The 27273-nt window shown below is 42.9% G+C and overlaps 1 protein-coding gene across 9 annotated transcripts in view; it reads left to right on the forward strand.

Annotated features, from left to right (window-relative positions):
- LOC138621218 (myosin IXB) overlaps nt 1-27273 on the forward strand; it is a 53785-nt gene that overhangs the window by 18214 nt on the left and 8298 nt on the right. For 5 of the 9 annotated variants that reach the window (XM_069699101.1, XM_069699094.1, XM_069699096.1 and 2 more), the window contains exons 2-26: nt 551-771; nt 961-1180; nt 1599-2108; nt 12545-12639; nt 15445-15507; nt 17031-17130; nt 17559-17659; nt 18068-18197; nt 18358-18447; nt 18739-18855; nt 19050-19184; nt 19643-19764; nt 19926-20067; nt 20196-20391; nt 20967-21042; nt 21564-21656; nt 23179-23292; nt 24087-24126; nt 24323-24445; nt 24527-24607; nt 24795-24905; nt 25241-25366; nt 25474-25623; nt 25746-25906; nt 26064-27212. In XM_069699101.1, the coding sequence (XP_069555202.1) occupies nt 614-771; nt 961-1180; nt 1599-2108; nt 12545-12639; nt 15445-15507; nt 17031-17130; nt 17559-17659; nt 18068-18197; nt 18358-18447; nt 18739-18855; nt 19050-19184; nt 19643-19764; nt 19926-20067; nt 20196-20391; nt 20967-21042; nt 21564-21656; nt 23179-23292; nt 24087-24126; nt 24323-24445; nt 24527-24607; nt 24795-24905; nt 25241-25366; nt 25474-25623; nt 25746-25906; nt 26064-27212 (4403 nt within the window). In that variant the 5' untranslated portion in view covers nt 551-613. The remainder of the gene's footprint in view (nt 1-550; nt 772-960; nt 1181-1598; nt 2109-12544; nt 12640-15444; nt 15508-17030; nt 17131-17558; nt 17660-18067; nt 18198-18357; nt 18448-18738; nt 18856-19049; nt 19185-19642; nt 19765-19925; nt 20068-20195; nt 20392-20966; nt 21043-21563; nt 21657-23178; nt 23293-24086; nt 24127-24322; nt 24446-24526; nt 24608-24794; nt 24906-25240; nt 25367-25473; nt 25624-25745; nt 25907-26063; nt 27213-27273) is intronic. The other 4 variants (XM_069699099.1, XM_069699103.1, XM_069699097.1 and 1 more) reach the window with 3 other exon arrangements.

Here is a 27273-nt window from a genome sequence, read left to right on the forward strand (position 1 = left end):
CCTGCTCTTACAGCACAGACAATCATTTTAATGTTCCATCATTTTATGATAAACTACTGATTGCAACAAAACAGAACTCTGTTGATTATTCATTATATTAAGGCCAATGACCCATCAAACTCTTACATTTACCTTTATAGTTCTCTTTTTTGGCTAACCAGAGGCCCCTCTGTAGCTGCATATATATTATGTTGAGTGAGGTTTCAAGGGTCAAATATCTCAGATGAGCTTCACAAGTGGTTTGAAACTTTGTTTAAAAATGAACTAATTTGTTTGCATTTTAGAATGCTTTCTCAGAGCTGTAGTGAATCATTGTTTATGCTTTTAGAAAGCTGAAATGCTTTATACTAGGGAGCATTCTTCATCTGGGTCATCTTACTGTTTTTCTACAGGCTTAAGACCTGTGTCAAATCCTAAAATACGATGGGTCATTACTGGCGGGACCATCAGTCTTCTCCCAAGCCTTCATCTCAAATGCTGCCCCTTTATCAGTGTGGGTTAATAAACAAAACAAATATTTGTTTCTGATCAACTAATCTGTCATCCTCAGGTGCTGCGTGGTGAGAGCGAAGCAGTGGGTGCGGCATGCTGAGGCCACTCCCCCTGGCTCAGGATGAGTGTCAGAGATGGCGCTGCCAACATGGCAACGAATGCAGGTGGAGGAGGAGGGGGAGGTGGGCCAGCTAGCCCTAACGATAACGATGGCCGCTCATACCTGCTCCAGATCTATCCACGGTTGGCTGCCCAGAACTCCACCTGCTGCAACCTGAGGTGAGTGTCCCTCAATGTTACACCTGGGCAATGCAAGCATCAAACCTTTAGCTTATATGTTAATGGTTAGTTAAGTTTCATCATAATATTTATTATATGCATGATATATAACAGTATTTCAAGCAGTGGAACAATTTCAATTTTCCATTGATAAGACTTCTTTTAAAATGACTTTGATCTGCTCATCAGAGTGCAGAAGGATGCGACAGCATCCTCGGTGATCTTGGACTCTGCTACGGCACTGGGGCTGGACCCTGGCCGCCTGTATGTGCTGGCAGAGGTGAAGGAATGCGGTGGGGAAGAGTGGGTACTGGAGGCCGGAGATTTGCCAGTACAGAGGTTTCTGCTGTGGCCTCGGAAAGCCCAGGAGCAACACCCCCAGAGCTTTGGCTTCTACTTCTTACTGCAGGTAGAGTTGACAGCACACCGTTCACTTTATAGTCAGGTGCAGTGAATATGGACCGCTCAGAAAGTCCTTCTGCTGTCTGACTATTGCATTGTGCTTCCTTCTGCTCTCCCTTCCTCTTTGTTGCTATGTAAGCCAGAAACAAAAGCAAGTAGTAGACTTCGAGACAATAAGTTGCACTCTAATGATGGAAAAAAAAAATAGCAAAGAAGGCAAGAACAGTAAATTAGCCACAAAGTATCATTTCCCAGCACCACTTGTAACCGCAGCATGTGTGAGGTAAGTGCCATTTGGGCCTGCTCTTAACCATTTTGACTTGTTTTAAGACATTTAAACAGCCCAGGAGATTTGTCTCAGAATCATTGTTTCAGTTTCAGCAGTGCTAATACAAGTTTTTTTCTTTCCCTTTTACTTGATCCAGGAGAGGAATCATGATGGCTCTATCCATTATGTCCACCTCCCGACCTTGTCCAAGGAGCAAGAGGCACGGCGGCTAGCCGCCAGGGGCTTCCTTCCCCCTCAACAGGATGACTTTGCAGACCTCTGCAACCTCCCCGTCCTCAATGAGGACAGCATATTAGACAACCTGCGCATGCGCTTTTACAAGAAAAAGATCTACACCTATGCAGGCAGCATCCTCATCGCGATCAACCCCTTTAAGTTCCTGCCCATCTACAACCCCAAGTATGTCAAGATGTACGAGAACCACCAGCTGGGCAAACTGGAGCCTCATATTTTCGCTATCGCAGACGTGGCCTACTATGCAATGCTCAAGAAGAGGGTCAACCAGTGCATCGTCATCTCTGGTGAGAGTGGCTCAGGCAAGACTCAGAGTACCAACTTCCTGATCCACTGTCTGACTGCGCTAAGCCAGAAGGGCTATGCCAGCGGGGTGGAGAGGACCATCCTGGGGGCTGGACCAGTCCTGGAGGTAAGATACTAACATGTGGGACAGCAGGGTTAAAACCTTTTTTTTTTTTTTTTTTATGGTCTCTACTCCACCAGACACTTTACCTGAACAAGAATCAGTATAACTCACTGTGGCTCAAAGCCTAGTGATCAGTTGTGTTGAGGGCCACATTATTGCTGATGAAGAGTAAAGAAAGTGTTAAACTCTGTGGTATTAAAGCCATATATTCTTTTAGATAAGGATTCAACAAAAGAAAGAATAAAAAGAATAAAATGTAGTTAGTAAAACAAGTGAGTCGCTACCAGGGACTTGTCTGTGCATTTCATCAGTCAAATAGAAATTGATCTCACATTATGGATGATTGTTGTAGCAAATCACATATCCATTTTCTGGCACTGGCTTCAATCAGGTAAGAAATGCTTTGCTCTTTTGATTAAGCCATATCCAACGGTGAGAGTGCTTCCTCAAAAGTGACTCGTGCTGTTGCTATGGCATACAAAAGCTCAGGCAGAGGATTCAAAATACAGTGAACTATATTCTGAGATTATTTTATGGTATAATATGTCTGTAGTTATGAACGATAAAACACTCCATTGAAGATTCTGATCCCATGCTGTACTGAGAAAATGTATTTTCAGGCTGCTGCGTGGGCTGAGCTAATGGAGCAGTCTAGGTGCAGTGTGAAAGACACGGCTGTCGACTCGTGGTCTACCTAGAAAGAAGAAATGAAAGAAGAAGAGCGGAAGTTGCTTTGTGAACCCTTTCATGTGAACTGTGGGAATCCAGATATAATAGGACAGTTTGTTGGTTTTCTATCTCTAAAAACTTTTAAGCAGACATGGATGTCTGGGTGTTAAGGGTGTTGATTTCAATGCAGTTTGGTCTTTTTGGATAGCTGACGATTTAATACCGTTGTCTGGATTCTGTTTTTTAGGTTAGGTAGGTTAAGTAGGTTAGGTAGTTACTTTATTAATCCCCAAGGGGAAATTACAAAAAAAAATTTGCCATAGGAATGAAGAATACCTAGATTTTATTTTAATTGTTGATCAAACGCTGATATGACTTTATTGCTGTTTCAGCCAGGTGACTGTTCTCCTCTTCCTGCTTTTTGCTCTCAGAAATTAGGTGCTTGTAGTGACTCGCTGTGTGCAACCGCTGACATGACAGAAAGAACAAAAACTACAACCAAACTGACACGTAAAACCTTTTATAAGTGACTGATTGATTGATAAGGCACTGGTCATACACTGTATGTATTAATAAATTAGATTATACTGGCAATACAATAATGGTGTGCAGGCATGACAGTAACAGGACGTATGAACTCAGAACAGACATTGTGTCTCCTGTTATTAGCTGTTTGATTAACCAGAGATTAACTGTCTCTCCATTACACAGGAAAAGGCCGTGTTGAACACATGAAAAAAACACCACCACAATACACATCTTCTCTTGACTCATGCATTCATAGTCCAGCCAACTTGATCATACTTTTGTCGTTTTTATTTGACCTTTCTGATCTTGTCAGCAGGTTTCACTTGTGTCAGCTGTAAAATAGAAAGTAGCAGTGAATAAATTGTGTACTGAATGTGGTCTCATCATTGAGTGAAAGTTTGTCTGTCTTTAAGGCCCCTGAGGGCATTTATATGCTACAGACACCTTCATATCCAGGACAAACTACAACTCTATGTTTGGTGACAAAACAACCCCACACAAATATGTGAAGAAAAGTACATGTCTGTTAGCTCGAACATTGTTTTAATAACAATGGTTGCATTATGAAGGGTGAGCACCTACACAGTGTTGCTTTTGCTTGAGTTTAATCCTTGTACTACGTGGCAAAGCACAGAGTTGGCTTCACTTTGTTTAGTTTTCATGTAATGAGAAACGGGGTCTCCTCCACTTTCACATATGGAAGAATTTACCTCTGGTCAGACCTCGAGCAGCGTTATTATTGTGAAGTCATTTGCAGCATTCACATCCTTTACGTTCTCATACTCTCTTAAAAGCATGGTCCATTGTGAGTGTTGTCTCGCATTGAACTCTGTAGTGTAGGCCTCCATTACTGGAAGTTTAACTCGGCTTCTAATGTATATTTTCAACACTGTTGACTATTGGGCTGTCCTACAGTTTAATCTCTGCTGAATTAACCATAACACTGTTTGCATGTGTGGGTGCATGTATGTGACATACTGCAAGGTGAGAGCCTTGGTCATATTATGTTTTAGATTGCTTCCTGTCAGTGATGTAGTCTTGTTTTATGTTTTTAATTTAATATATATGGAAGGAATAAAGATGAAAAAAGATCTAATGAATTTCTGCCTGAGGCTGCAGAGTTAGTATGAGACTGGGAAGCCCTCTATCTCAGCACAATCACCTAAATACCATGTAACCAAAAAGCAGATTTCCCAGTACTTGATTTCGGGTTGATGACTTTCCTTGGTTTGGGGAACTAATGACTCTCAGCCCTGATCTGGAAGAAAAGCTCCTCTACATGTTTTTCAGTTTAATTTTGCAGTGATGTGGCTAAATATAGACTTTTACTCAGAAAAGCCGTATGTGGAATGTGGCTTATGCAAAGTATAAAATAGTGCTGAAAAATGAAAACCCCCTGATCTGTGAAAGTAAGGTCATTGAAACATGCAACACTTGGGAACAGAACAGAATTAAACAGAAGTTTGAGGGGAATTTGCCACAAGTTGTCAGCTGAAGGCTTAATGCTAAGAATACAGGGTGTGCGGCTACAGTAAACTTCCAGGCACAGTGTGTTCATCTATCATGTCACGTCTCTATCGTCTCCAGACCGTCTGACTCGGTACCCGAGCTTTCACTCACAGAACTGCTGGTGCTTTCAGATGCATTTGAATAAGTGCAGCTTTGGTCCCTTGATGCGTGTCAGTCTGTCAGAGTCTTTGGTTCCGGACAGCAGATTGAGGGTAGAAGGGGGAGGCGATGGAGAGATTTTTTTCCCCTCTATCAGCAGAGTTCTGGTCCCTTTGGCAGACACACTGCCACTCTGCCGTTTGCTCCCAGAAAGCTGTGCGTGCGTGCGTGCGTGCGTGCGTGCGTGCGTGCGTGCGTGCGCGCGCGCGTGTGTGTGTGTGTGTGTGTGTGTGTGTAGTCCAGAGCTGTGGTTTCAGGGCCAGACAGGGAGACGGGTTCAGCTTTTACTGGCCTGGTCAGTGGAGGAAGTGGAGATTGGGCTCATCATGCCAACGTACCTGGTTGAACAGCTGTGCATTTCCTCCTGGCATCATTATTGCATCTAAACATGCATTTTACTTAGAAACGTTTTAGCATCAGTGGGAGCTGTTGCCTTTATCCGCAGTATTAAGAGAACCTTTGTTTTAGTTGATGTGAAAGGATTCTGTTTAGCCAAATTCTGCAGCGTGCTCATAAGATGGCTGACATGAAATAAATGTTGCTTTACAGAGGAAGGTCCTCTAAACTTTTTCCTGCAGTTCCTCACCACCTCTTATGGTTCATTCCTGACAACTCCCAGTCTTGTATATAGCCTTTTATATATATATATATAAAAGGATTTTATCTGTTGTTGTTTTTTTTGCTGGTGGCAGCTGATCAGATTACAGTGGTGGAAAATGTGTGTGTGTGTGTGTGTGTGTGTGTGTGTGTGTGTGTGTGTGTGTGTGTGTGTGTGTGTGTGTGTGTGTGTGTGTGTGTGTGTGTGTGTGTGTGTGTGTGTGTGTGTGTGTGTGTGTGTGTGTGTGTGTCCTCAAGCTATAGGGGAGGTCTCCAGGCCTGGGTCACATTTTAAGGAGATGAGATCATCATTTGTGGTGCTGGATTCTGGCTGTGTACTGTGTTGCTGGCAGATTGAATGGCCCCAACCTGAAACCATTTGAGAAAGCTGCTGTCCTACTTAAGTGCATTGTATCATGTCCTTTCTTCTGTATTCCATTGTATTCTATACATTTTCTCCCTTTGTCTTGAAAGTAAAGTAGGTAAAAAGGAGATTTTCTTTAATACTTTGTGCAGTCTGAACGCATGAGGCCTCTATCTGCAGAGTAGCTCACTAACTCCGAGGGCTTCACTTGTGAACTGGTTTAACTGGTTGATCCTCTGTTAAGTTACTCTCTCTGTTTTCTTATGCCTATTTGTTTGTAATGTCAGCAGGGCCAGCCTCTTTTTCAGCAAGTTGGCTCAACCTTTACGTGGAAGGCTGAATGTTAGAGATAGTTTTTGTGTGGGTTTTGCACCCTTGTAAATATTAAACTGTTTTATATCCTTGTTATGCTTTTGAGGAACATGTCTAAAAGCTGTCGTGAAGAAATTTTAGGACCTTAGAGTGATATTAAATGTCTAAAAAATGTTGAAAAATTGGCAACATTTTCAGAGTGGAATATAATATATCTTTAAAGCATGTTTCCTTATATGCATCTGCTAATTCAGGAATAGGATTTTTTTTTTTTTTAAAGCCTGCAGTGCTTTCAGTGTTCTAGACTGTTTCCAGTCCATTCCAGCGGCATTCTGAATAGCTTTTATTTCAACATCAGAAAGAAGTGTATTACCGGTTAAGCCGCTTGCTCAGGATAAAAGCTTCTATTAGTCTTTCAAGGTCCTGCAAATCAACTTCCAATATGACCCCTTTTCTAATACAGAAGGATAGCTGTTTGGCAAGACATCTGTGAACATAATGTAGTTTCTTCCTCATAAACATGAAGCACTCATGGTGCAAGGTATGTTGCATGTCATTATTTATTTATTCTCTCATCCAGTTAGTCTAGTTGGTGAGAAGAAAATAATCTGGAAACAGGAAATAATACCAATAGGGTTTGTGGTTGTTGTAGGTTTAACCACATTATTAAAGGCTGACTATTAAGTTTTACACATGACAGATGATCAAGTAAATTGCATACGTTTTGTTATAGGACAGTGTGCATATGAATAAGCCATGAATGATGTGCTTTATCAGGTGACCAATTGGTGAGATAGTATACAGTGTTCTAAGTAAAACTTAAGGTCCTAGTTAAGTTGCCATTCCTGTTCAAAGTCCCCTGCCTCCTTCATACCACTCTGTCTCACAGCTTCAGACAGGAAGTTCCTATCATCCGGAACCCTTTAACAGGAAACAGTTACGACACGGGAAGTAACAGCAGCAGTTCACTCCGCTGTTAGCTCAGAGCCTTGAGGGGTGCGGATCAGCCGGAGTATTGTATTGTTGTTCAGGAAGTGCAGAGGAGTAGCTGGTCATTCTGTCTGCTGATCCATTGTTTATCTCTTGCTTATGGGTAGTTTTTCAGGCTGGGTGGCATTGTGTTTGAGTCTGGGAAAAGCTGGTATTAGTGTGTTTAAGTCACTGTGTCATGCCCATGAGTCAATTGTCTTAAAAACACACCGAGATATACAGTATATAAAAAGGCCTTCGTGTAATCATACTCTTCAGAATATTATTGAAGAGCAGAACATGCTTCTCCTCACAGGCCATAGAGTACACAGCTTACATGTAGCTGCTGGCCACTTTAGGGTCTATTTGTGGTGCTCTGACCACACCACAAGCTGTAGTTTGATGTGGTACCCATCTAGACATGGGTGGAGCTGCTTGAAATGTCTCCGATCTGGTAAAACACCAGACCACAAGAAGAGCAAAATTGGTACTTGGAAACTTTATCCTAACTATTGAAACTTTTTTACCTCTTCTCCATTTTTACTTATTGTTTTAACGGACCAAGAGAAGACTCCTGAGGGTGGGCGCAACTATTTAAACAGTTACTTTAACATCAGTGCTTTCTGCAGACTGCAAAATTGCTAACCCATGTTATATATATGTTGAATGCAAATATCAACCATTGTTTTCTATTTGAACAGCAAAGGTAACTATGAAAAATGATGTACCTTGTAAAAAATAAACATAATCTTACAGATCAGAAATTTGGATAAGATGTAATACAGGAAATGAGAGGTTCAGTTTCTTATTAAGTTCAGCGGCCTCTCTGCAGGAGCTTCTCGATGATTGCCAAAAATGTTAATACTGCAGCAAAGTTATAATTTGACTCCTTTATTGGTGCACAGTTACATGGTCCATATTGCCCCTGTGAGCTGCAGGAGTGAGCTATCCGTTGTTACATCATGCATGATGTATACTCACAATGTTGAGATGCCTGATGTTCAGGCTAAACGCACTTTAAAGATCAACATTGCTGAAATTCTTGCATGAGATAAATAACAAAGAAGTTGCATGTTCCGGGTTCCTTCTTGTTCTTAAGGTGATCTCTGCTGCACAGTGACTCTGTAACTACATGACAAATGTTCCTGTTTGCAGATTCACTTTGTCTGTGCTTCTGTGTATGCGTCAGTAGTTTTAGATGTTGTACCTACGATTTTGATGACTGTGCAGTTTATTATGAAACTAAAGTTGGGCCAAGATGGTTGGACTTGCTGCCATGTGTAACTGGAGTTAATGTACTTCTTTGAACTTTGTAGTTCATAATGAGGTGTTTACAATATTATGTTAATCCCTTGCGCAGTTGGGCAAAAGCATCATCATTTCCTATAAAGTTAGTTCAGTAAAGTGTCTGATCTGCTTTCTAGTCTTCACTAATAAAAGCAATAATCTATTCCAATCAGCTACTGCATACTGAAACAATTATAGTTTTTTTTCTCCGAACCACTGCTTTATTTCCACCATGCTGCGTCATCCAAAACAAGTTAGTTTGGTTCTACTGTAGTTGATGTGGTGACTTCCTTCCTGCTTTTTCATGACATCATTGACTGTCTTCTATGTGCAAATCTGTAAATCGCTTAAGATTTCAACTAACAATTGTTGTCATTGTACATTCATCTGTCGATTTAGAAAGTAATGAAAATCATGCTTGTTTTGTCCAAGCAACAGAGCAGAGGTTGTGACAATAGAACGACCAAATATTTGCCATATTTGCTTCATAAATTACTTAAGAATGACTGATTGATCATTTTAGATCACATGTAAACCATCTGCAGTGTGGCCACATCATTGTGTTCAAGGCTAAAAGAAAGATATTTGTTTGTTTCTGACCTTCATGCGATGAATTCATGACGTGGCTCAGTAAAGCCGCACTCATTGGAAGCTTCGCCGTTATTGCAATGAAGCAACAGCCGCTCTGAGTGCCATTAATGGCAGTGATTGTACTTCAAAGAATCACTTCTTTGTTAACAATTCAGATGAGTTAAGCTTGAGGGGTTTAAGTGTAGTTGGTGGATATACTGACGGCTTGAAGCAAAGCCAAGCATAGAGGAGGAACTGTGTAGAGACGTGGTTGCATTTAATCACTGCCAACGACATGTGATCTCACCAAAGGATTTTTCACATTCAGGACAACAACAGTGATTATTTTGTCACTAAGTACTATCGGTGTTTAGCCTGAATGTTGCAGCCACCAGTGATTATGTAGGTCATTATCCTGCTGTTTGATTTTTCTGATTTAACCTGTCATCGACAAGTAGATGAAGTTCAGTTGGGCTTAAAGAACATGATTGATATTGTTGATAAAGATTTTGAAGCTCAGAGAGTAACTATGTCCGCAGGAGTTTGATTCATTTTTGCATGAGTGACTGCCGTTGTCCGTTGTGAATGTGGGAGCTGTCTTTGTGGCAGTTGGATTATTTGGAGTCCTTTGTGGGTGTATCCATGCTGTGGTGAGGTGTCAGTGTCGGGGCCTTGGCAGCTCCTGTGGAAACATTTAACTGGAGCTCTTTTGAGCAGCAAGACCTGAAAGGATGCTGCAGTTCTTCACTGTCATACCAATAGGACCTGTTACCAGTACGTTTTTACTGACCACATAGTTCTCTGTCTGTTTTTTTAGTAGCATGTTGAAGTATGCAAAAACTGGGGAAATATGACAAGTCTCAGAGCAGAGAGAGTTGTTGCCTGGGGGGTTGTATCTTGTATAAAACATCAGAGGGTTTAACTTTTTGTGGTTTCTTTGTTCATGTTTGTGCAAGTTCATACTTGACCTAATATTGAAGGTGGTTTTAATTATATAATTTTTTGTTGAGACAAACAACTCATAAACTGCACTATTTTAGAGACACTCCCCTAGCTTGGTTTGTAAGGAGAAGTGTGTGTGTGTGTTGGGGGGGGGAGGGGGGGCTGGGCTGAATGGGGATGTGAGCTTTCACTCTGGTAGAGCTGGCTCAGTTCAAGTGGAAATGTACTCATGTACTTCTGCTCGCACAGAAAGAAATCAGATAAGACATCCTCATTTCATGAGATGTTCACTGGATATGCACACCTGCAACACGCGCGTACGTACGTACACCCTACAGATTGATGAGCCCCCTCCCCTCTCTCTGTCTCACTTTTTTTCTTCCATAAACTCCATGAATGCAAACTCTATTTCGTAAGAAACAGATTAGACCACGTCGTTCCATGGATGCGGTTTGGCAAGCCGTTGGTCTTCTTCCTCATACCTGCTGAGCCTTCCAGCTAATCAGCCTGTCTGCTGCCGGGCATGCTTGAATACGAATGATGCTGTGACATGTTTAGAATTCCCTCCATGGTGCAGCGGCCTGGGCTTTGCAGAGATTTCCCAGGGTTTTGTACTCTTGGCTGCAAGGTTTGTGAAAGAGGCAGATCTGGGCACAGTGGGCAGCAATGAGCAGTGAGACGCTGTCAGCTCCTAAACACATTTACTGACCCCCTCACACATGGACAACTAGCAATGGCATTGTACTCTGTAAACACAGGGAAAAAAACACCCTGTTTTTTTATGTATTGGCATGCTAATCATACGTCTGAAGTACACAGACATAAAACTAGTGAAGTGGAGTTCTTGTGTAGTGTAAAAACACACATTCAGAACAAGAGAAAGAGAGAGTGGTGAGTGGGTTGGTAACGCCTTGTCTGAACATGTCAGAGTTAGACTGAAGATTATTCTGGTCACAACTGAGCATCTCTTTCGTCATTCATCAACAAGTAACAACTGTTGCCTCACTTCCTTCATGTGTCAAAACTATTTTCAAAGCACATTCTGCTTTGCTGGTTTTAGTGCACTGACAAAATGAACATTGGTGCAATGTTATATCTGTGCAAAATGATTAAAAAGTCTAATAGTACAATTAAAAGCAAGTGCAAAATGTAGCAGAAAAAATAGGTCAACGGTTCATCCTAAGAAATCCCCATCACACCCAGAAGGTGTGTGTGTGTGTGTGTGTGTGTGTGTGTGTGTGTGTGTGTGTGTGTGTGTGTGTGTGTGTGTGTGTGTGTGTGTGTGTGTGTGTGTGTGTGTGTGTGTGTGTGTGTGTGTGTGCCCCCTTTCTCTAATCAGCCCCAACATCACTGCATCAAATTCACCCTGCAACTGCTTTGGAAATACAATGTGGTTCCTATTTAACATGCACCGAGTTAACTTCCCCTGCGGTGGCCTTTTGTTGAGTGTGAGTGTGTGTCTGTGTGTGTATTTGTAACCATGTGAACATGCGCATCACGAAGACAAAAAAAAAAAAAGAGTGCTATTCTGTTAGCGTATCAATGCACTAAACGGGGCCCCTCAGTGAGGCCCGGCGGCTGGGCTCTCTGCGCCGCTGGCTGGCTCAGAATTAGCCTGAGGCCCGGAGAGAAGCTGTGGTCCCTTCGTGTTTCTGTTTCACACACACACACACACACACACCACACACACACACACACACACACACACACACACACACACACACACACACACACACACACACACACACACACACACACACACACACACACACACACACACACACACACACACACACACACACACACACACACACACACACACACACACACACACACACACACACACACACACACACACACACACACACACACACACACACACACACACACACACACACACACACACACACACACACAGTGTGACCAAGAGAATGAAGGAAAAGGTATTAAAGGAGGAAAGAGAAGAAGGAGATGGATGGGAAGAGTGAGAGAAGGGCAAGATGGGACACCGAGTTGCAGATGCTCACCCTATACTTAAGACACACACACCCCCCAGCACACACACACACACACTCCTACTGTTTCAGCTGCTTTGTAAAAAACAATATTTCACCCCTGGGATATTCAGTTTCTTTGTTGTCGTGGAGATTTGTTGTTGTTTTTGTTGACTTCAGTAAGGGTATAGATAGAGGTGCTTGCTTGAGACTAGCCTCCACTCCAGATTCTGTTAGTGCTCTCAAAAGCACTTCCTTATATGGTTTGAAAGTCAACATGGTTCACAGTTGAGTTTCAAAACGTCAACAATGAGCAGCAGGAGATTTAAACATTTTGGGAACATTAGTTGGTGCTACAACCGTTATTTATTCAAACAATCAACACTTAAAATCAAGCCTGATCTGTTCTTCTGTGCTGAACCGAAATTGTGAAAATGAAGATATATTAAAGGTTTTGGTGGATTTGATGATGGACTGCATGTCGTTGGCTTTATTCCCTTTAACTATGTGTTCCTGTCCTCTCCTCTCGTCTCTGTCAGGCCTTCGGGAACGCCAAGACAGCCCACAACAACAACTCCAGCCGCTTTGGTAAATTCATCCAGGTTAATTACCTGGAGAGTGGAGTGGTCAGAGGGTGAGTAATTAACACTGTGCATGTGTGTGTGTTTTTGTGTGTATATCAGTGTGACTAACCACTCTAAACAAAGCCACATACAAAGACTGCTGTAAAAGACATGCTGTGACATTTACAAGATTGTCTCTGTATCCTCTTCCTGTAGCTTGTCATCAAGATCTTCTACCTCTCTAAAGCCAAATATCTTCCTCTTTACTCTTTTTATGGCTGGTCATGCGGTTCTTCCTATGTGCAGTGTGTATGTGGACTGAAATGTTCAACCACCAGCGGGTCCTTCCTTTTTCTCAGCAGTCCCACTCTGGTGAGGAGCTGCATCAAAGTCTAGTCAGCTGTGTCACTTCCTCATTTGCTCATCAGGAGAGGAGAACAGCTTTAAAATGGCAACATGTTGCACTTTGATTGTGGTCAAACTGAAAAACTGAAGGGCTGCATAAATCATTGAGTGCAATGTTCAGACGAAGAAGTAACAGGGAGATATTTCTAACACTCCTGTATAAACAAAACTGACCGGTCCTCAAAATAAATTGTGATCTGAAACATGTAAATGCTTGTGGGCGACAGCTGCTTGGCTCCACAGCAAGTGGGGATCCCCTCATGGCCATCATGCTCTATTGAATTACCTACTCAGAGAATCAGAGAACGCTCTCTAATTCAGGCTGCAGAGTTAATTTTAGTCAGCTGAGGCTTTGTTGTGCTATAAAGTGAACTTTCTTGGACAAGGAACTGAAGAAAATGTCTGATCTACTCGAAGCAAACTGCCTCATAGTTCAGCACCACTGTTCATGCTAGTGTAGCTTTCTGCTTCTTGACAGTAAAAGACTCAGAAGGCCATCACAGCTCTGTTCTGTGTACTTAACAAAGGCTGCCTGTCTGTCTCTCCATCTCCAGTGGCAGCCATTCAGACAGTCAATAGAGGAGATTAACAACAGGGAGGCTGCTGCTCTGCAGACAAACTGACAGACTGGATGTTTTCATGGTCTCTCTCTCTCTCTCTCTCTCTCTCTCTCTCTCTCTCTCTCTCTCTCTCTCTCTCTCTCTCTCTCTCTCTCTCTCTCTCTCTCTCTCTCTCTCTCTCTCTCTCTCTCTCTCTCTCTCTCTCTCTCTCTCTCTCTCTCTCTCTCTCTCTCTCTCTCTCTCTCTCTCTGTGTCTCTCTCTCTCTTTCTCTCTCTCTCTCTCTCTCTCTCTCTAGGTCACTCTCTCTCTCTCTCTCTCTCTCTCTCTCTCTCTCTCTCTCGCCCTCTCTCTAGGTCACTCTCTCTGGTTCTCTTTTTCTCTCTCTCTCTCTGGGTCTCTCTCTTGAGAGAATGATGTCTGAGCATGAACATGTAGTCTTTGTGTGTGTGTGTGTGTGTGTGTGTGTGTGTGTGTGTGTGTGTGTGTGTGTGTGTGTGTGTGTGTGTGTGTGTGTGTGTGTGAGAGAGACTTATGACTCCTTTCATTGATACTGACAGATGTATCACCAGTATGCCTCTTGGCTTCTCTGTAATTTTACTAAGAAGCTCCTGTATGGATGAGAAGAAGTTATATTAACTTTTAGGGAGCTATCATATTCATATTTCCTGTGGTGGCCCTTCAGATTCTGACCTTATTGCTCAGACACCCCTGAAGATATATTTATAAAAATATAACTAGTATATAGTATATTATGTAGTAAATATATCACATTGTCTAACAGCACCATATACAGATCCCAGACTAGGTTCAGGTGTGAAAGAAGGTTCTCTGAAACAAATTCCATAAACAGGTGAAATACTGGACACTCTCACAATGACTTCAGATGCCACGTTTTAAGGACTCACATGGCCTGTATTTCTGTATATATTCATACATACTTGATGGCTGCCAGAGTTGCCTATAACTGGTGCATCAGTGTTTGAGGGTAACCTCAACTGAATTCCTGTCAGTTACTTAGGATGCGCCACAAGGCTTTGTCCTTGAAAACAAATACTTTATACGTATATATCTTAAAGTTGATTAAATAGTATTTTGTGGGTGTGATGTCCACAACAATTCACACCCTAACATCACAGAATGTAAACGAGCAGGTACATACAGCAGACGTATGAACTTTGTGTTGTTAATCCGTCTAATGCTGAAGTTTTAGTCGATGGACCCAACCATGTTTCTCACAGTGTGGCTCTATTCTTAGTGAGTCATGAGGACTGGCGTCAGGGTTGTTTTTGCTTGGCTGTAGAAAAAACAAATCTGACTTATAAAATCTGATTGAGACAACTTTATGGCCTTGGCTGAGTAGAGTGGGTAAATACCACTGCTTTTAAAACTGCATATCTCGTGACTGCAGTGAAAGCGTACCTCTCCTTTATTCTGAGTCGGCTCTCCGTCACCCCCTCTATACATTAAAATACATGAAAGCCAAAGTTGTCTGTGGTTGTTAGGTGGTGTGTGTTGTGCTACCAGTACAACAACCGAGACCGACCAACCATCTCCAAACCGTCTCCAAACCGCTTGGTTCACTCTCTGATTGTTCCATCTGCCCCCACTTCCCCTCCCGCTCCTCCCCTCATTCTTTTAGTACCAGCCCACTTTCACATATGATCTGAAAACACACTCACACACGCGCGCGCACACACACACACACACACACACACACACACACACACACACACACACACACACACACACACACACACACACACACACACACACACACACACACACACACACAGTCACACTCACACAGAAAGACAGAGCTGAATGACCTTTGGTGTTAAGTCATTCATCCTCTTTCTTGTTGTTCTCCCCCCCCCCCTTCCCCGGTCACTGTGTGTCTCTCTGTCTTTTAGGGCTGTGGTGGAGAAGTACCTCCTGGAGAAGTCTCGCCTGGTCTCCAGAGAGAAGAATGAGAGGTGAGGAGCGAAAGGGGGGTCTTGACCCCTGAGCCCTGCCGACCTTCACGGAGCCTTCTGTATAAACATGAGGAGTTTCCCTGAGGAGCCTCTGATGGCTGGATATGAAGTTCAGCTGAAGGCTTCAGACTTAATTCTTTGACTTTATATGTTCATCTGTCTAAACACTGACACGCCCACATGCACGCTAACATATATTCAGACAGTGTAGGTTGTTAACCCCCTAAATGCTGGTTTATACGCATCTCTTATTACAATTGGCATTACCTGTACATCCATAGTAAACTGAGAAATGTTACCCAGTGAATTCATTAACTAATCCAACACCCTGAATGTAGCAGCAATAGATCATAATGATATTTTTAAAGCCATGTACATGGTTTTGCCTAATTTAATGTGACCTCGTGAGTTAATGATCGACTGCTATCCAAAGAAAGAAAAGAAAAAAAATCACTTTCCAGCCTTGTCACCTCTGAGAGAGATGACCTCATGTTGCCGCTCACATCTTCGAGTCCTGCAGGTCTTTTTTACTCCCAACCACTAGACTGATAGTCTGTTGCTACTTTTGTGAGTCATGTGCAAACAAATATTTGGGCTTTGGTAATTGAGAAGTTCAGTCAGACTGTTAGAGGAGTGAGCGAATCCTCTACTGTCGCATCGTTTGCTGTGTGACATGTTAGTGATGAATGAGTCAAAGAAAGAGACTGACAGTTTGATTATCAAGAGGTTAAACTGTTGCATCAATGAAAGCCATGAATAAACTTTACATTAATATAAAAGGATCCCCTGCTGGTTGTAGATACAGCAAAACATTAAGTGTGTTAATGATTTAACAGTTATGTACACAGCCAGCCTTGCTTACTGCAGGTAAACAAAAAGTGCTTCTGGGCGTTAGTCTCTAACATCACAATATATATCGGCTGAATTAGTTGATGCCTTGTATAAAAAAAAATTACTGAGTAGGAAGAGTATTACTCATTCAGTAGTTTCCTGTCTAGATTTCCCCAGATGGTTTTGGAAACTCTATTCACCCTCCACTGACAAGTGCGTCTCCGTAATCCTCCGCCTACTAATCGCCAAGCCTACAGTTGCTGTTGACAGTGCATCTCTGCTGTCTAGTCTGGGAGTGACTCTATTGTACTGTATATTATTGTTTCTGAGTGATAAATGTGGAAACTCATTACTCCCGCATGCTTTTATAGCAAAGCCCTGTCGCCTTTCTACCTGCACACTGATAGCACAAGTGGAAAACTGATATCAGCATCACTGAGCTCCAAACATGGTCTTGTTTCTATTAGCTTTGGACAATGTGTTGACTTGGTTTATCACCAACCATAAATGTGAGGCTCATACCCACTGATCACTGCTTGCCAGTTAATGAAACAAACAAATGTTGGATGCTAATATTAATTCATTAATTCAGTGAAATGTTTGCTAGTAAACTTTGTTTTGATCAGTGTAATGGAAGCTCGGTTTCCGTATTAAGTACAGTTTACGGAAAGTACATTTTGTTTTTCATTCAGGAACTACCACGTGTTTTACTACCTGCTGTTGGGTGCTTCGGCGGAAGAAAGGAAAGAGTTTAAATTGCTGCCGCCTGAAGAATACTTCTACCTCAAGCAGGTACAGTGATGCTCCACTTCCCCTTCACATACAGTGATTCATGGTCCATCCGTTTGATGTGAACTGCAAAACATCCTGCTGTGTTTATCCCACTGAATACGTTTTTTTTTTTAGCCGTGTTAATGGAATATAACCTGTTGTGTGATTTGACAGACAGTGATGTACCACTGTAATTCACTTTGAGTGGACATGGTACTCCTACAGCCTGCCAAGCCTCTGAATACGCTGCTGTATACACTCTCAGCTTACTGCACACATGTCCACTGCATGCTAATGAAGCAGTCTTTGTTCCCTTACTTGTTTTTATTCCCCTCTTTCCTCACCCTGCTTTATATTCATCTCTGTTCTTCACTTGTTTGTTTGTCCACTTTGTGCTTTTATTTCCTTATTTTCATACACGGTCACTAACTCGCCTTGTTTTTTTGTAGCAAAATTTTAAGATAGAGGATGAGGAAGACTTGCGTCATGATTTCGAAAGGCTGCAGCAGGCAATGGAGATGGTTGGCTTCCTTCCCACCACCAAGAAACAGTAAGTGAACATGTTATGTATTGTGTATGTAATGCAGGAAGGGGTTGTATATTCTTCCAAACAAATTGAAGGAACTGTGTTGAAAGTCCATCCTGAAGCATTTTTTCACTCAATCCTGGAAACACAAGTTATTTGGGTCTAAGCCTTGAGTCAAATTACCAAATCTACAAATTACAACAAAGATTTGTTTTAGAACACAACAATATCTCCATCTAATGAGCTATTATAGCAGTTTATTAGAGACTGTGTGCAGTTACAGCCGTGCACAATAGCTCCATTCAGTTTACAAGTCATTGAACATAAACAGATGATCAGAATGAAGAACGGCATAGTTACTGCTTGTGTCATATGACTGTAATGTTTCCGTTGCTCTCGGTTAATGTCATGTTTATTATTGCTGTGTCACAGGATCTTTTCCGTGCTCTCCGCCATCTTGTATCTTGGCAACGTGACCTACAGGAGGAAGTCAACAGGCCGAGATGAGGGGTTGGATGTGGGACCACCAGAAGTCCTGGCTACCCTCTCTGATCTGCTTAAGGTGACCTTTGTGTGTGTGTGTGTGTGTGTGTGTGTGTGTGTGTGTGTGTGTGTGTGTGTGTGTGTGTGTGTGTGTGTGTGTGTGTGTGTGTGTGTCTTTGTGACTCCATACTACACTGTATGTATGACTGTCAGTATTAATCTGCGGGTGTCCGTCTCAGGTTAAAGAGGAGCTGCTGGTTGAGGCGCTAACGAAGAGGAAAACGGTGACAGTCAATGACAAGCTGATCCTCCCCTACAGCCATTCTGAGGTAAGCCCCCAGGCAGGAAAACATCTCTGCAACCTCTCATTAGTCTAACAGTGTCCAGCTGCTCACTTGTGTGTCTATTTCTTTCTTGTGTCTTTCTGCGTCTTCCTCTTTGTTGATGACACACCTACCGTAGATCTCTTAGATATCTTCTTCCTGTTTTTGTGTAATGTTCAGTGTGGTCTGTTTTTGTTTACAATTTATTGTGTTATATTCTCATTTGAAAGCACACTATGAAAGTGCATTGACTGCTGTAACAATCGATGAAGTCACAATATGTATCACCCCCCTCAGGCTATTACAGCCAGAGACTCCATGGCCAAATCTCTGTACAGTGCCTTGTTTGACTGGATCGTCCTGCGCATCAATCACGCACTGCTCAACAAGAGAGACATGGAGGAATCTGTCCCGGTAAGACACTCACACATGCAAAATATCAGCTCTCACCCAGCATTGCAGAAAAACAGTGCAAAGTCCTGGTACAAGTGAATGGACTTCATTTTGATGTTGATCATCATTAAACGCTCTCTGTTTTCTTTGGGATGAATATTGTTTTACGCCTCCCTCTCTCGTGCTCAGCTGGTGTTCATGGTCCTGTTTTTCAGTGCTTGTCCATTGGTGTCCTGGACATTTTCGGCTTCGAGGACTTTGAGACAAACAGCTTCGAGCAGTTCTGCATCAACTATGCAAACGAGCAGCTGCAGTATTACTTCAACCATCACATCTTTAATCTGGAGCAGGTTTGTTTCCCTCTCCCTAAAATCATTTAACATGACAAAACTTGACTTATACACCATCAGCTGTGTTGTCCACACTCCTTTTTCTGTTCCATGTTTATAATAAATTCTAAAATGATGACTTATTCAAACATGTCCTACTCTCTAAAGGGGGGAATGTAATGTGCGAGGTGATGCTAGTTTACCTAATCCACAACAGTTCAAGGGGATGATAGGAATACAAATCAAATTATTATTATAATACTGAGTTATTCAGTCAAACACAACTTGGACAACATACTAATGCATTTTTTAGCATACACAAGAAAAACTTATTTCAATCTTTTCTGCTTTTGCATGTTTGTAATGATCTCATTTGACTCCAGTTGGTCCAGCAGTTTAGGCTAAAAGAGCAGCATTGACGTTATCAAACTTCCTTGAAAAATATGGTTGTCTAAAATGTTCTTTCCTGCCTCATCCAGGAGGAGTACCAAGCAGAGGGAATCACCTGGCACAACATCGACTACACAGACAACGTGGGCTGCATCCATCTCATCAGCAAGAAACCCACTGGCCTGCTCTACCTGCTGGATGAGGAGAGCAAGTAAGAGCAGCTGCAGATGCTTCAGTTTCATTCATGTTGCATGACTGTGGGTACAAATGAATGTTTGTTTTGATTCAATCGAAGCTGTCCATTTATTCAGATTTCTTCTCTCCTCTTTCTATCCCTCCTGCTCTGCTCTTTCCGTCCCCTCTGTGCCCCAGCTTCCCACATGCTACAGACGAGACGTTATTAGCCAAATTCAAGCAGCAGCACCAAGGGAACAAATACTTTGTACCCACAGCGGTCATGGAGCCCGCCTTCGTCATCCAACACTTTGCTGGGAGGGTCAAATATCAAATCAAGGTAACGAGGAAAGACAGAAGACATTATGTAATACTTTCATTAAATGTAAACAAGAGACGTTACCTCCCCTTAAGTATGAGTGTTTCCGTTGTCCCTTGTAATGGCGTTGATATCTTTGACCTCACCAGGATTTCCGGGAGAAGAACACAGACCACATGCGTCCAGACATCGTGGCACTGCTGCGGAGCAGCGATAGAGCTTATGTGCGGCAGCTCATTGGCATGGACCCGGTGGCCATGTTTCGATGGGGCATCCTGCGAGCTACGATTAGGGGCATCGCTGCTTTCAACGAGGCTGGTCGCACCAGAGCAGCCAAAACTTCAGGTACACTATTCGTGTCAGCCCATTTTTGTTGGAATAATCTCTCACGATAACTTCTGCCATATATATTGAATATTTTATCTTTGAAGTATTTTATGTATATGTTTTTGCTGATCCTTAATCAGTCAAAATAATTGTAAAGCTGGTATTGATGGGAGGCAGTGGTGCATTGGTTTCAATAGGTGTGCAACATGGTGTTATACCAAAGCTGCCTTTGCCTTAGCTTCAGAGTGCTGCAGTTTCTCTGCTCTGTAATTAAGCTTTCAGGTCAGCACATAGGAATAATACGGAGGCCACAAATTTAAGGATTTAGGAGATTTAAAAATGTACTCTGCAATTCTCAATCCTCCAGACTATTTTGGTGCTTTCAGACACAGTCCATTGACGCAGCGGCGTTCTTGTGAGGATTAACAAGATTGGATAAATTGAAGACAAAAATCAAAACAACAAAAACGGCTTTAGTGATGTGACTCTGCTCAAACATTACTCTGCTAGAAAACCTACTTATCATTAAGCAGCGTTTCAGTTGTTAATAATGCATTTTAACTGTGGGTTTATGTTTTTGTTTGATGTTTTAGGTGTTGTCCGTCCAATCTCCAGAACTCCTTTAGGAGAGCTTCAGCGCTCCAATGCCCCAATAGAGAGAATGTACAAGTAAGTAATGCACACAGTGGAATATGAAACTCTGAAACTTGCCTCTTTGTTGTGTTTGGACTGGTTTTCTAATTATCACGTCTGTTTCCTCCGGAGGAAATCTGTCTGCCTATGTACCTGTGGACGTGGCTGCCGACTGTCGGTCCTTCTTGCTTTGTGGTTAATAACTGTGTTACTTTTCATTTTCACTAAACACAGATTATTTTATATAGGATCAAGACAATATTCACCCTCCCTGAAACTACCACTTTTCCTCTCCTCATAAAATACACAGCAACACACTTTGTGTTTATTTCTCCATAATGTTTAACTTGGTGAACTGTGGACCTCCACATTGATCCTGTGGTACTGGATGAGATGAAGGACAATGTCAGACACCTGAAATATGTTCAGCTTAGTTACTAAATCTTTTGGTGTCACCCTGACAGATAACTTGTCCTTCACCTCAGTCACCAACATCCTCTCCACCTTTTGGTGACCCCACTGTGTGCGGTTCTCTCCTCTCCCTCTCCCCTCCACAGACGAGCCTCTATGCTCGATTTCTACTTTGATCACTCAGAAGAGCGCCCTCTAGAGGCCTTTGAAGACATCTTTGCTAGCTATGAGAGTAAGAAGTAAGTGAATTTGGTGAACAGGAGGGAAAAAAATGAGGACGTGAGGCCAAGCAGGAAGGAAATGTATTGTGTTTTAAATAATAGATATCGGTTTGCTCCATTTTCTGAGTTTGCTCTCATTGGAAAAAAAAACACAAAGAAAAGAGAATATTCTTAAATATAGTGGAAAATAGATTAGTGAGTCAAATGGGTTTTTATCAAAAAGGTCAGGCGTTCTTAAATGTTGCAACATCTGCTTCTTTAAATATGAAAGTAGCGAGCCAACTCTTTGCGGAAGTTCAGTACAGTTGCATAACGCAGCACAACAAAGCTGCCCTTTACCTTGTATCCCCTCTCTTCCCTCACTGTGATCCCCATCTTTTTCTGTTGCTGCAATAATCCTTCTCCTTCCTCAATTTATTATTCTTGCTATAGAGCACAGGAAAGTGTTTGTGCTGGCCTACTGTGATTAGCCACCCGGATTACTTACATCAGCTGCGAAGCCTTAGAAGCACACATGTATTCATACACAGACAGAGACTCAACTAGACAAAGACAACTGTGAGAGCTTTCACAGAGTTGGAACTAAACCATGAAGAGTATTTTTGGATTGTTGGGCCTCTGCACCTCGACCTTATACCTCCTGCTTTCAGTTCTGAAATTACTGGCACATTTTTACCATAATTAAATCATCCAGTTCTTTCAGATCTGCAAACACTGAGGTGTAGAGGTGAGATTCACGGAGACTCATTTATTAGTGTTTATTCCTTCACTGCCTGGCCTCTGTTTTCATCATCAGTCATGGTAAGTAATGAAAAGTACTGCATGGATTAGCTCTGGGACAAGGAAACGTCTCCATATTAACCTCACCAGTGTTCAGTGTTACACCAGCTCCACTTAAAGGACAACAACCTCAACAGTAACAACTTACAGTCACGAAGCCACAGCATGGAATCAGACGGCCAACCACGCTGACGTCAGCTCAGCTCTGCATGTTAACTACCACAGTACCAGTCGTATGTGTGTCAATACAACCCCTACATGCCCCAGTCTCTGTTTATGTTTCTGTGTGTGTGTGTGTGTGTGTGTGTGTGTGTGTGTGTGTGTGTGTGTGTGTGTGTGTGTGTGTGTGTGTGTGTGTGTGTCTTCTCTCAAAAGGGAAATGGCAGCATGGTTGGGTGGTCTAGTGTGTCTTGTGGTTTTCTTGTAAGTGAGCTTGAACCATGGGCAAGAAGAGTTTGTGGGTTATTCTTCACAGATGAGCAGAGTGTGAAAGCTGAGTTTTCTCTTGATATCAGACCCCCAGCTATCTTGCGTTATCGTGTGTTTTTGTGTCTTGGGTAACTACGGTGGTATGTTTTCTCCTGAGGTGTCTTGACAGTGGTGTTCTATCATGCACTGCTTTATATGTTTTATTTTATTTTTCTCCTTCCTTCCCCCTTTATGTCCGTCCGATCGTTCTCTCGTCTCCCCCCCCCCCCACTCCCTTTACTCCCCCTTTTCCTATTCACACTGGTTGTGTGTGCGTGTGTGTTGTGATCAGAGACATGCATGCAGAGATCATCAGCTCCATTAAGAACTTGCAGCTGGATGGCGAGGACCCTCGCAAGCTGTTGCAGTCCTGGGGTCGCCTTCGCTTCCCGCGACATGTCCTCCAGTGAGTCTGCAGACAGAGCTGGCTTCAGCTCTTCTCCAGATCAGTCCAGTCGGCTCTGGCAGAACATGCTCCTATCAAAGCTTTTTTTTTTTCCCCCAGACTAATGTAGATTATAGCCATTTTGACCTACCATGTTTTGTCAGTTTAGTATAACTAGCCATGTATAGCTGCACCTACCACATTTATAGCATGAGTTTAATTCTAATAAAAACAACCCACTCCTGCTACATCATCATTTTGTTATTAGCTCTAGTTTGTAGACGCTATCTAGTTTTCTTGAAGGCAAAGGCTGAAATGCCATAAATACTAAACCGCTGCATGAATATCAACAGAAAACTGTGTCGGCATGTAAGGTCTATCAAGCCATCTTGTGAAAATACATCCAGCAGCCTCTTAGCATGTTTGCAGCAAGTTATGCAGTCTGACACGAGAGAACATGAACATACGTTTAGAGCCTCTTGTGTTGTGATGAAAGCAAGAGAGCATGTCTGTGTTTGTATGGTGAGTCTCTGCTGGGCTGATTGTTTAAAGCTACGTCCCATCTCCTACAGCAAACTCCATTTTCTTTTCCATTATCCTTCTCTTGCCACTCCTTCAAGCCTTGTCTCTGTCATTCATCCGATCCAGGTGCAAACCTTAGTTTCCGACTGACTGACTGCGCATGAAGAAGTCACCCGACCGTACTAACCTGGCTTCACACCCTCCATCTGCTGCTCCATCCCATCCTCCAGCGTCAAGCGTTTAGTGTCTCTTTCCCTCGAACTCATTCTGTTCCTTCTTTCTCCCTTTCACAGGAAAAACAAGACCACCAAACCTAGGCAGGCCATCCCCAAGGTAAACCTGAGTAAAGACAGGAAACTCAAAGTTCAGAGGCAGATAAAGAGAATACTGCTCAAAGTTCAGAGACAGATAAAGAGAATACTGCTCTATTCATACATAAACAATCAGGTTTATTTTATTAGCTTGCAGGCATTTCATTAAATCTGTGATTGCAAGGAGAAAATTAATCTACTATATTCCTGCTGTGCAGAGTTTGCTGGATTCTCGATCTCTAAAGTTCATAGTAAGCATGACGCTGCAAGATCGCACAACCAAGTCTCTGCTGCACCTGCACAAGAAGAAGAAGGCCCCCAGTATCAGTGCCCAGTTCCAGGTAACTGCAACAGTACGTACAATATACTCTGAAACTGCAGATTTTCCTGAACAATCAGCAAACCCCTGTCCTTGTTTTCAGACTTCTCTCACTAAACTCTTGGAGACTCTGAACAGAGCTGAGCCTTACTTCATTCGTTGCATCCGCTCCAATGCCGAGAAGGTAAAACTTTGTCATGTCATTCCTTCTTGAATATCTTTTGTTCAAATCCACACGTTTCTTTCTTCCCTTGTGCATTACAAGAGGAAATATTGAGTGTTCATTCTATTTAGTGCAATGATATTTCAGACAACTCTGTTAAACAAACCTCTTCCCTCCGTTGAATAATGCTTTAATCGTATGTGAGCAGAAGGAGATGTATCTGGACGAGGCGTTGGTCCTTCAGCAGCTGCGATACACAGGAATGCTGGAAACTGTTCGCATCAGGAGGTCAGGCTACGGCGCCAAGTACACATTCCAGGTAATGCAAACCTCCTATGTTAGGAAAACATTTGTTCAACTTAATCACCGATATATTGTCTCAACAAACCATCGGTATTATGTTTTATAACGTTTGGCTGTTGAAGAGATGTTGATGTAATGGCCTTTATTAATACCACAGACACAAATTTAGACAGGTTCAAAATATAAAGCTGTAATTGTTACTGTGCTGTAATAATAGAACTAGTTTTGAATGGCATCGCTGTATATAAAATACTAGTAAATATTGGGCATTAGGTTTTGATCATTCAACACCTCTCTGGAACAGTCCATTCATTTCATATTTGCACTACCTTCCTTGTCTTGTTCCTGCAGGAGTTCATAGAGCAGTTCAGAGTTTTGCTGCCAAAGAACGCAATGGTCTCTAAAGAGGACATCTCAGCGCTGCTTGGCAAGAAGATGGGCCTCGACCCAACCACATACCAGATTGGCAAAACTAAGGTGCACCCCTAAACTCCTGTCTCTGCTCCTGAATCTAATTATTTCACTTCAGCTTACGAACCCCATTTCTTTGCATTGACATATACTGATGTGTTTTGTCTATTCAGGTGTTCCTGAAGGAGCTGGAGCGACAGCAGCTGCAGGACATGCTGCACAAGGATGTAATGCGCAAGATCATCTTCCTTCAGCGCTGGTTCAGAGCTCGCCTGCAGAGGAAAGAGTTTCTCGACATGAGACAGGCAGCCATCTTGATCCAGGTAAACACAAAAGCAACATTTATTTTGTGGTCTTCCATCTCAAGGTATTCCTTTTTTTTTTTTTTTTTCACTTTCTGAAAGGGTTTAAATGAAATCCCGATGTTCCCTGTCCTGTCTCTCAGTGTTCATGGCGTAGATACTGCAAAGAGGAGCAAATGCGACAAGCAGCCACTCTGATCCAGTCTGTGTGGAGAGGCCACAGACAGAGATCAGAGAACCACCGACAAAGACAGGGTGCTACAAAAATACAAGCTCTAGTCAGAGGACACTCAGCACGCAGGAGGTAAAAACATTGTGTCCCTGTAGTTGGCTTTGTAGGAGAGTATAATTCAGGAAGATTTACAACAAGTTCACTGGACCCCTGGTGGACATATAATGTTCTAATAGCATTTTTTTTTTTAAACATGTTTGGATTTCATATTATGTCTTATACATTACAGGTGCCATTCCATTCGTGAGGAGAAACGGAAGAAAGAAGAGGAGGAGGAAGAGGCTCTGAGGAGAGCAGAAGAAGAGGAAAGGAGGAAGAGGGAGGAGGAGGAGGTCAGAAGAAATGCAGCAGAGGAGGAAGAAAGAATTCGACTGGAAGAGGAAGAAGCCAAGAGGAAGGCAGAAGAGGAGGCAGCTAGGAAAGCTCTGGAAGAAAAGAAAAAAAGGGAGGAAGAGGAGAAGAGACTGGCCAGAGAGCCTCAAACGAGAGAGCATCCAGATATAGAGCTGGTCACAGAGGAGATGCTGGATAAAAACCTCCCTGTCCAGGAGATGGAGGAGGAGGAGGAGGAGGAAAGAGGAGAGCAGGTTAATACAAGCTCACATACAGAGGAGGAGGTGGAGGATGAGGAACTGAGTTTAAAGACCAACGGTACCCAGGCTGAGGCTGGACCCCAGCTGAATGAGGAAGAAGAGGAGGATTTGGAGAAGCAAACACTGGGTCAGTCAGATTCAGAACCTCGTCTGCCCTCTGATGGGGACACCTCCAGTGCACTTAGGCCCAGATCTCCAGCTCAGGGGGTGGATGAAGAGGCTAGTACACCTCCCAATGCTGAACAAAAGAAAGCACAACCTTCAGCTCTTAACAGGGTCCAGTCATCCAGGAGTCAGGAGAAGAGAGAGCAGAGGAGACGAAGAGGGCTGGAACACAACCAGAGAGAGACTGAACGAGCCGCCTCCTCCTCCTCCTCCTCTCCCTCAGCCATCGGCAAGGATCAAACATCCCCACCGAAGAGCAAAACCCAGGAGACGTCTAAGCTGAAAGGGCGGTCAGACAGCAAGGAACTGGACCAGTACACCTTTGTGGCCTGGAAAATGAAGGAAGACAAGGGAGGGAAGAAGGAGGCAAAAAGTTCTCCTCCCTCTCCCTCTCCCTCTCCCGGTCCTGTCCGTCCGTCTACATTATCCCTGCAACCCGCTGACTCGGAGAAAAATGGCTTAGCTGAGGGTGTCGGAGCAGTAAATCTGCATCGCCGCACCGGTGCAATGAAGGAGAAGCCAGAGAAGTGGAAGGGGAGGAGGAGTGATGGAGAACACGCTGAGGGGACCAGCTCTCCTCCACTTCACAACAGAGAAGAAAGAACAAAAAAAACACCGCTGTACGTCTTCTGTTACTGTCCTATTACCTTCATCTTAGAGGATAACTTGGTGGCATTCTGT

This window comes from Brachyistius frenatus, unplaced genomic scaffold (genome assembly GCF_029030835.1).
Source record: "Brachyistius frenatus isolate BFR_SWC_R1_liver_20210118 unplaced genomic scaffold, ASM2903083v1 Contig_29, whole genome shotgun sequence".
In the NCBI taxonomy this organism is placed as follows: domain Eukaryota; kingdom Metazoa; phylum Chordata; class Actinopteri; family Embiotocidae; genus Brachyistius; species Brachyistius frenatus.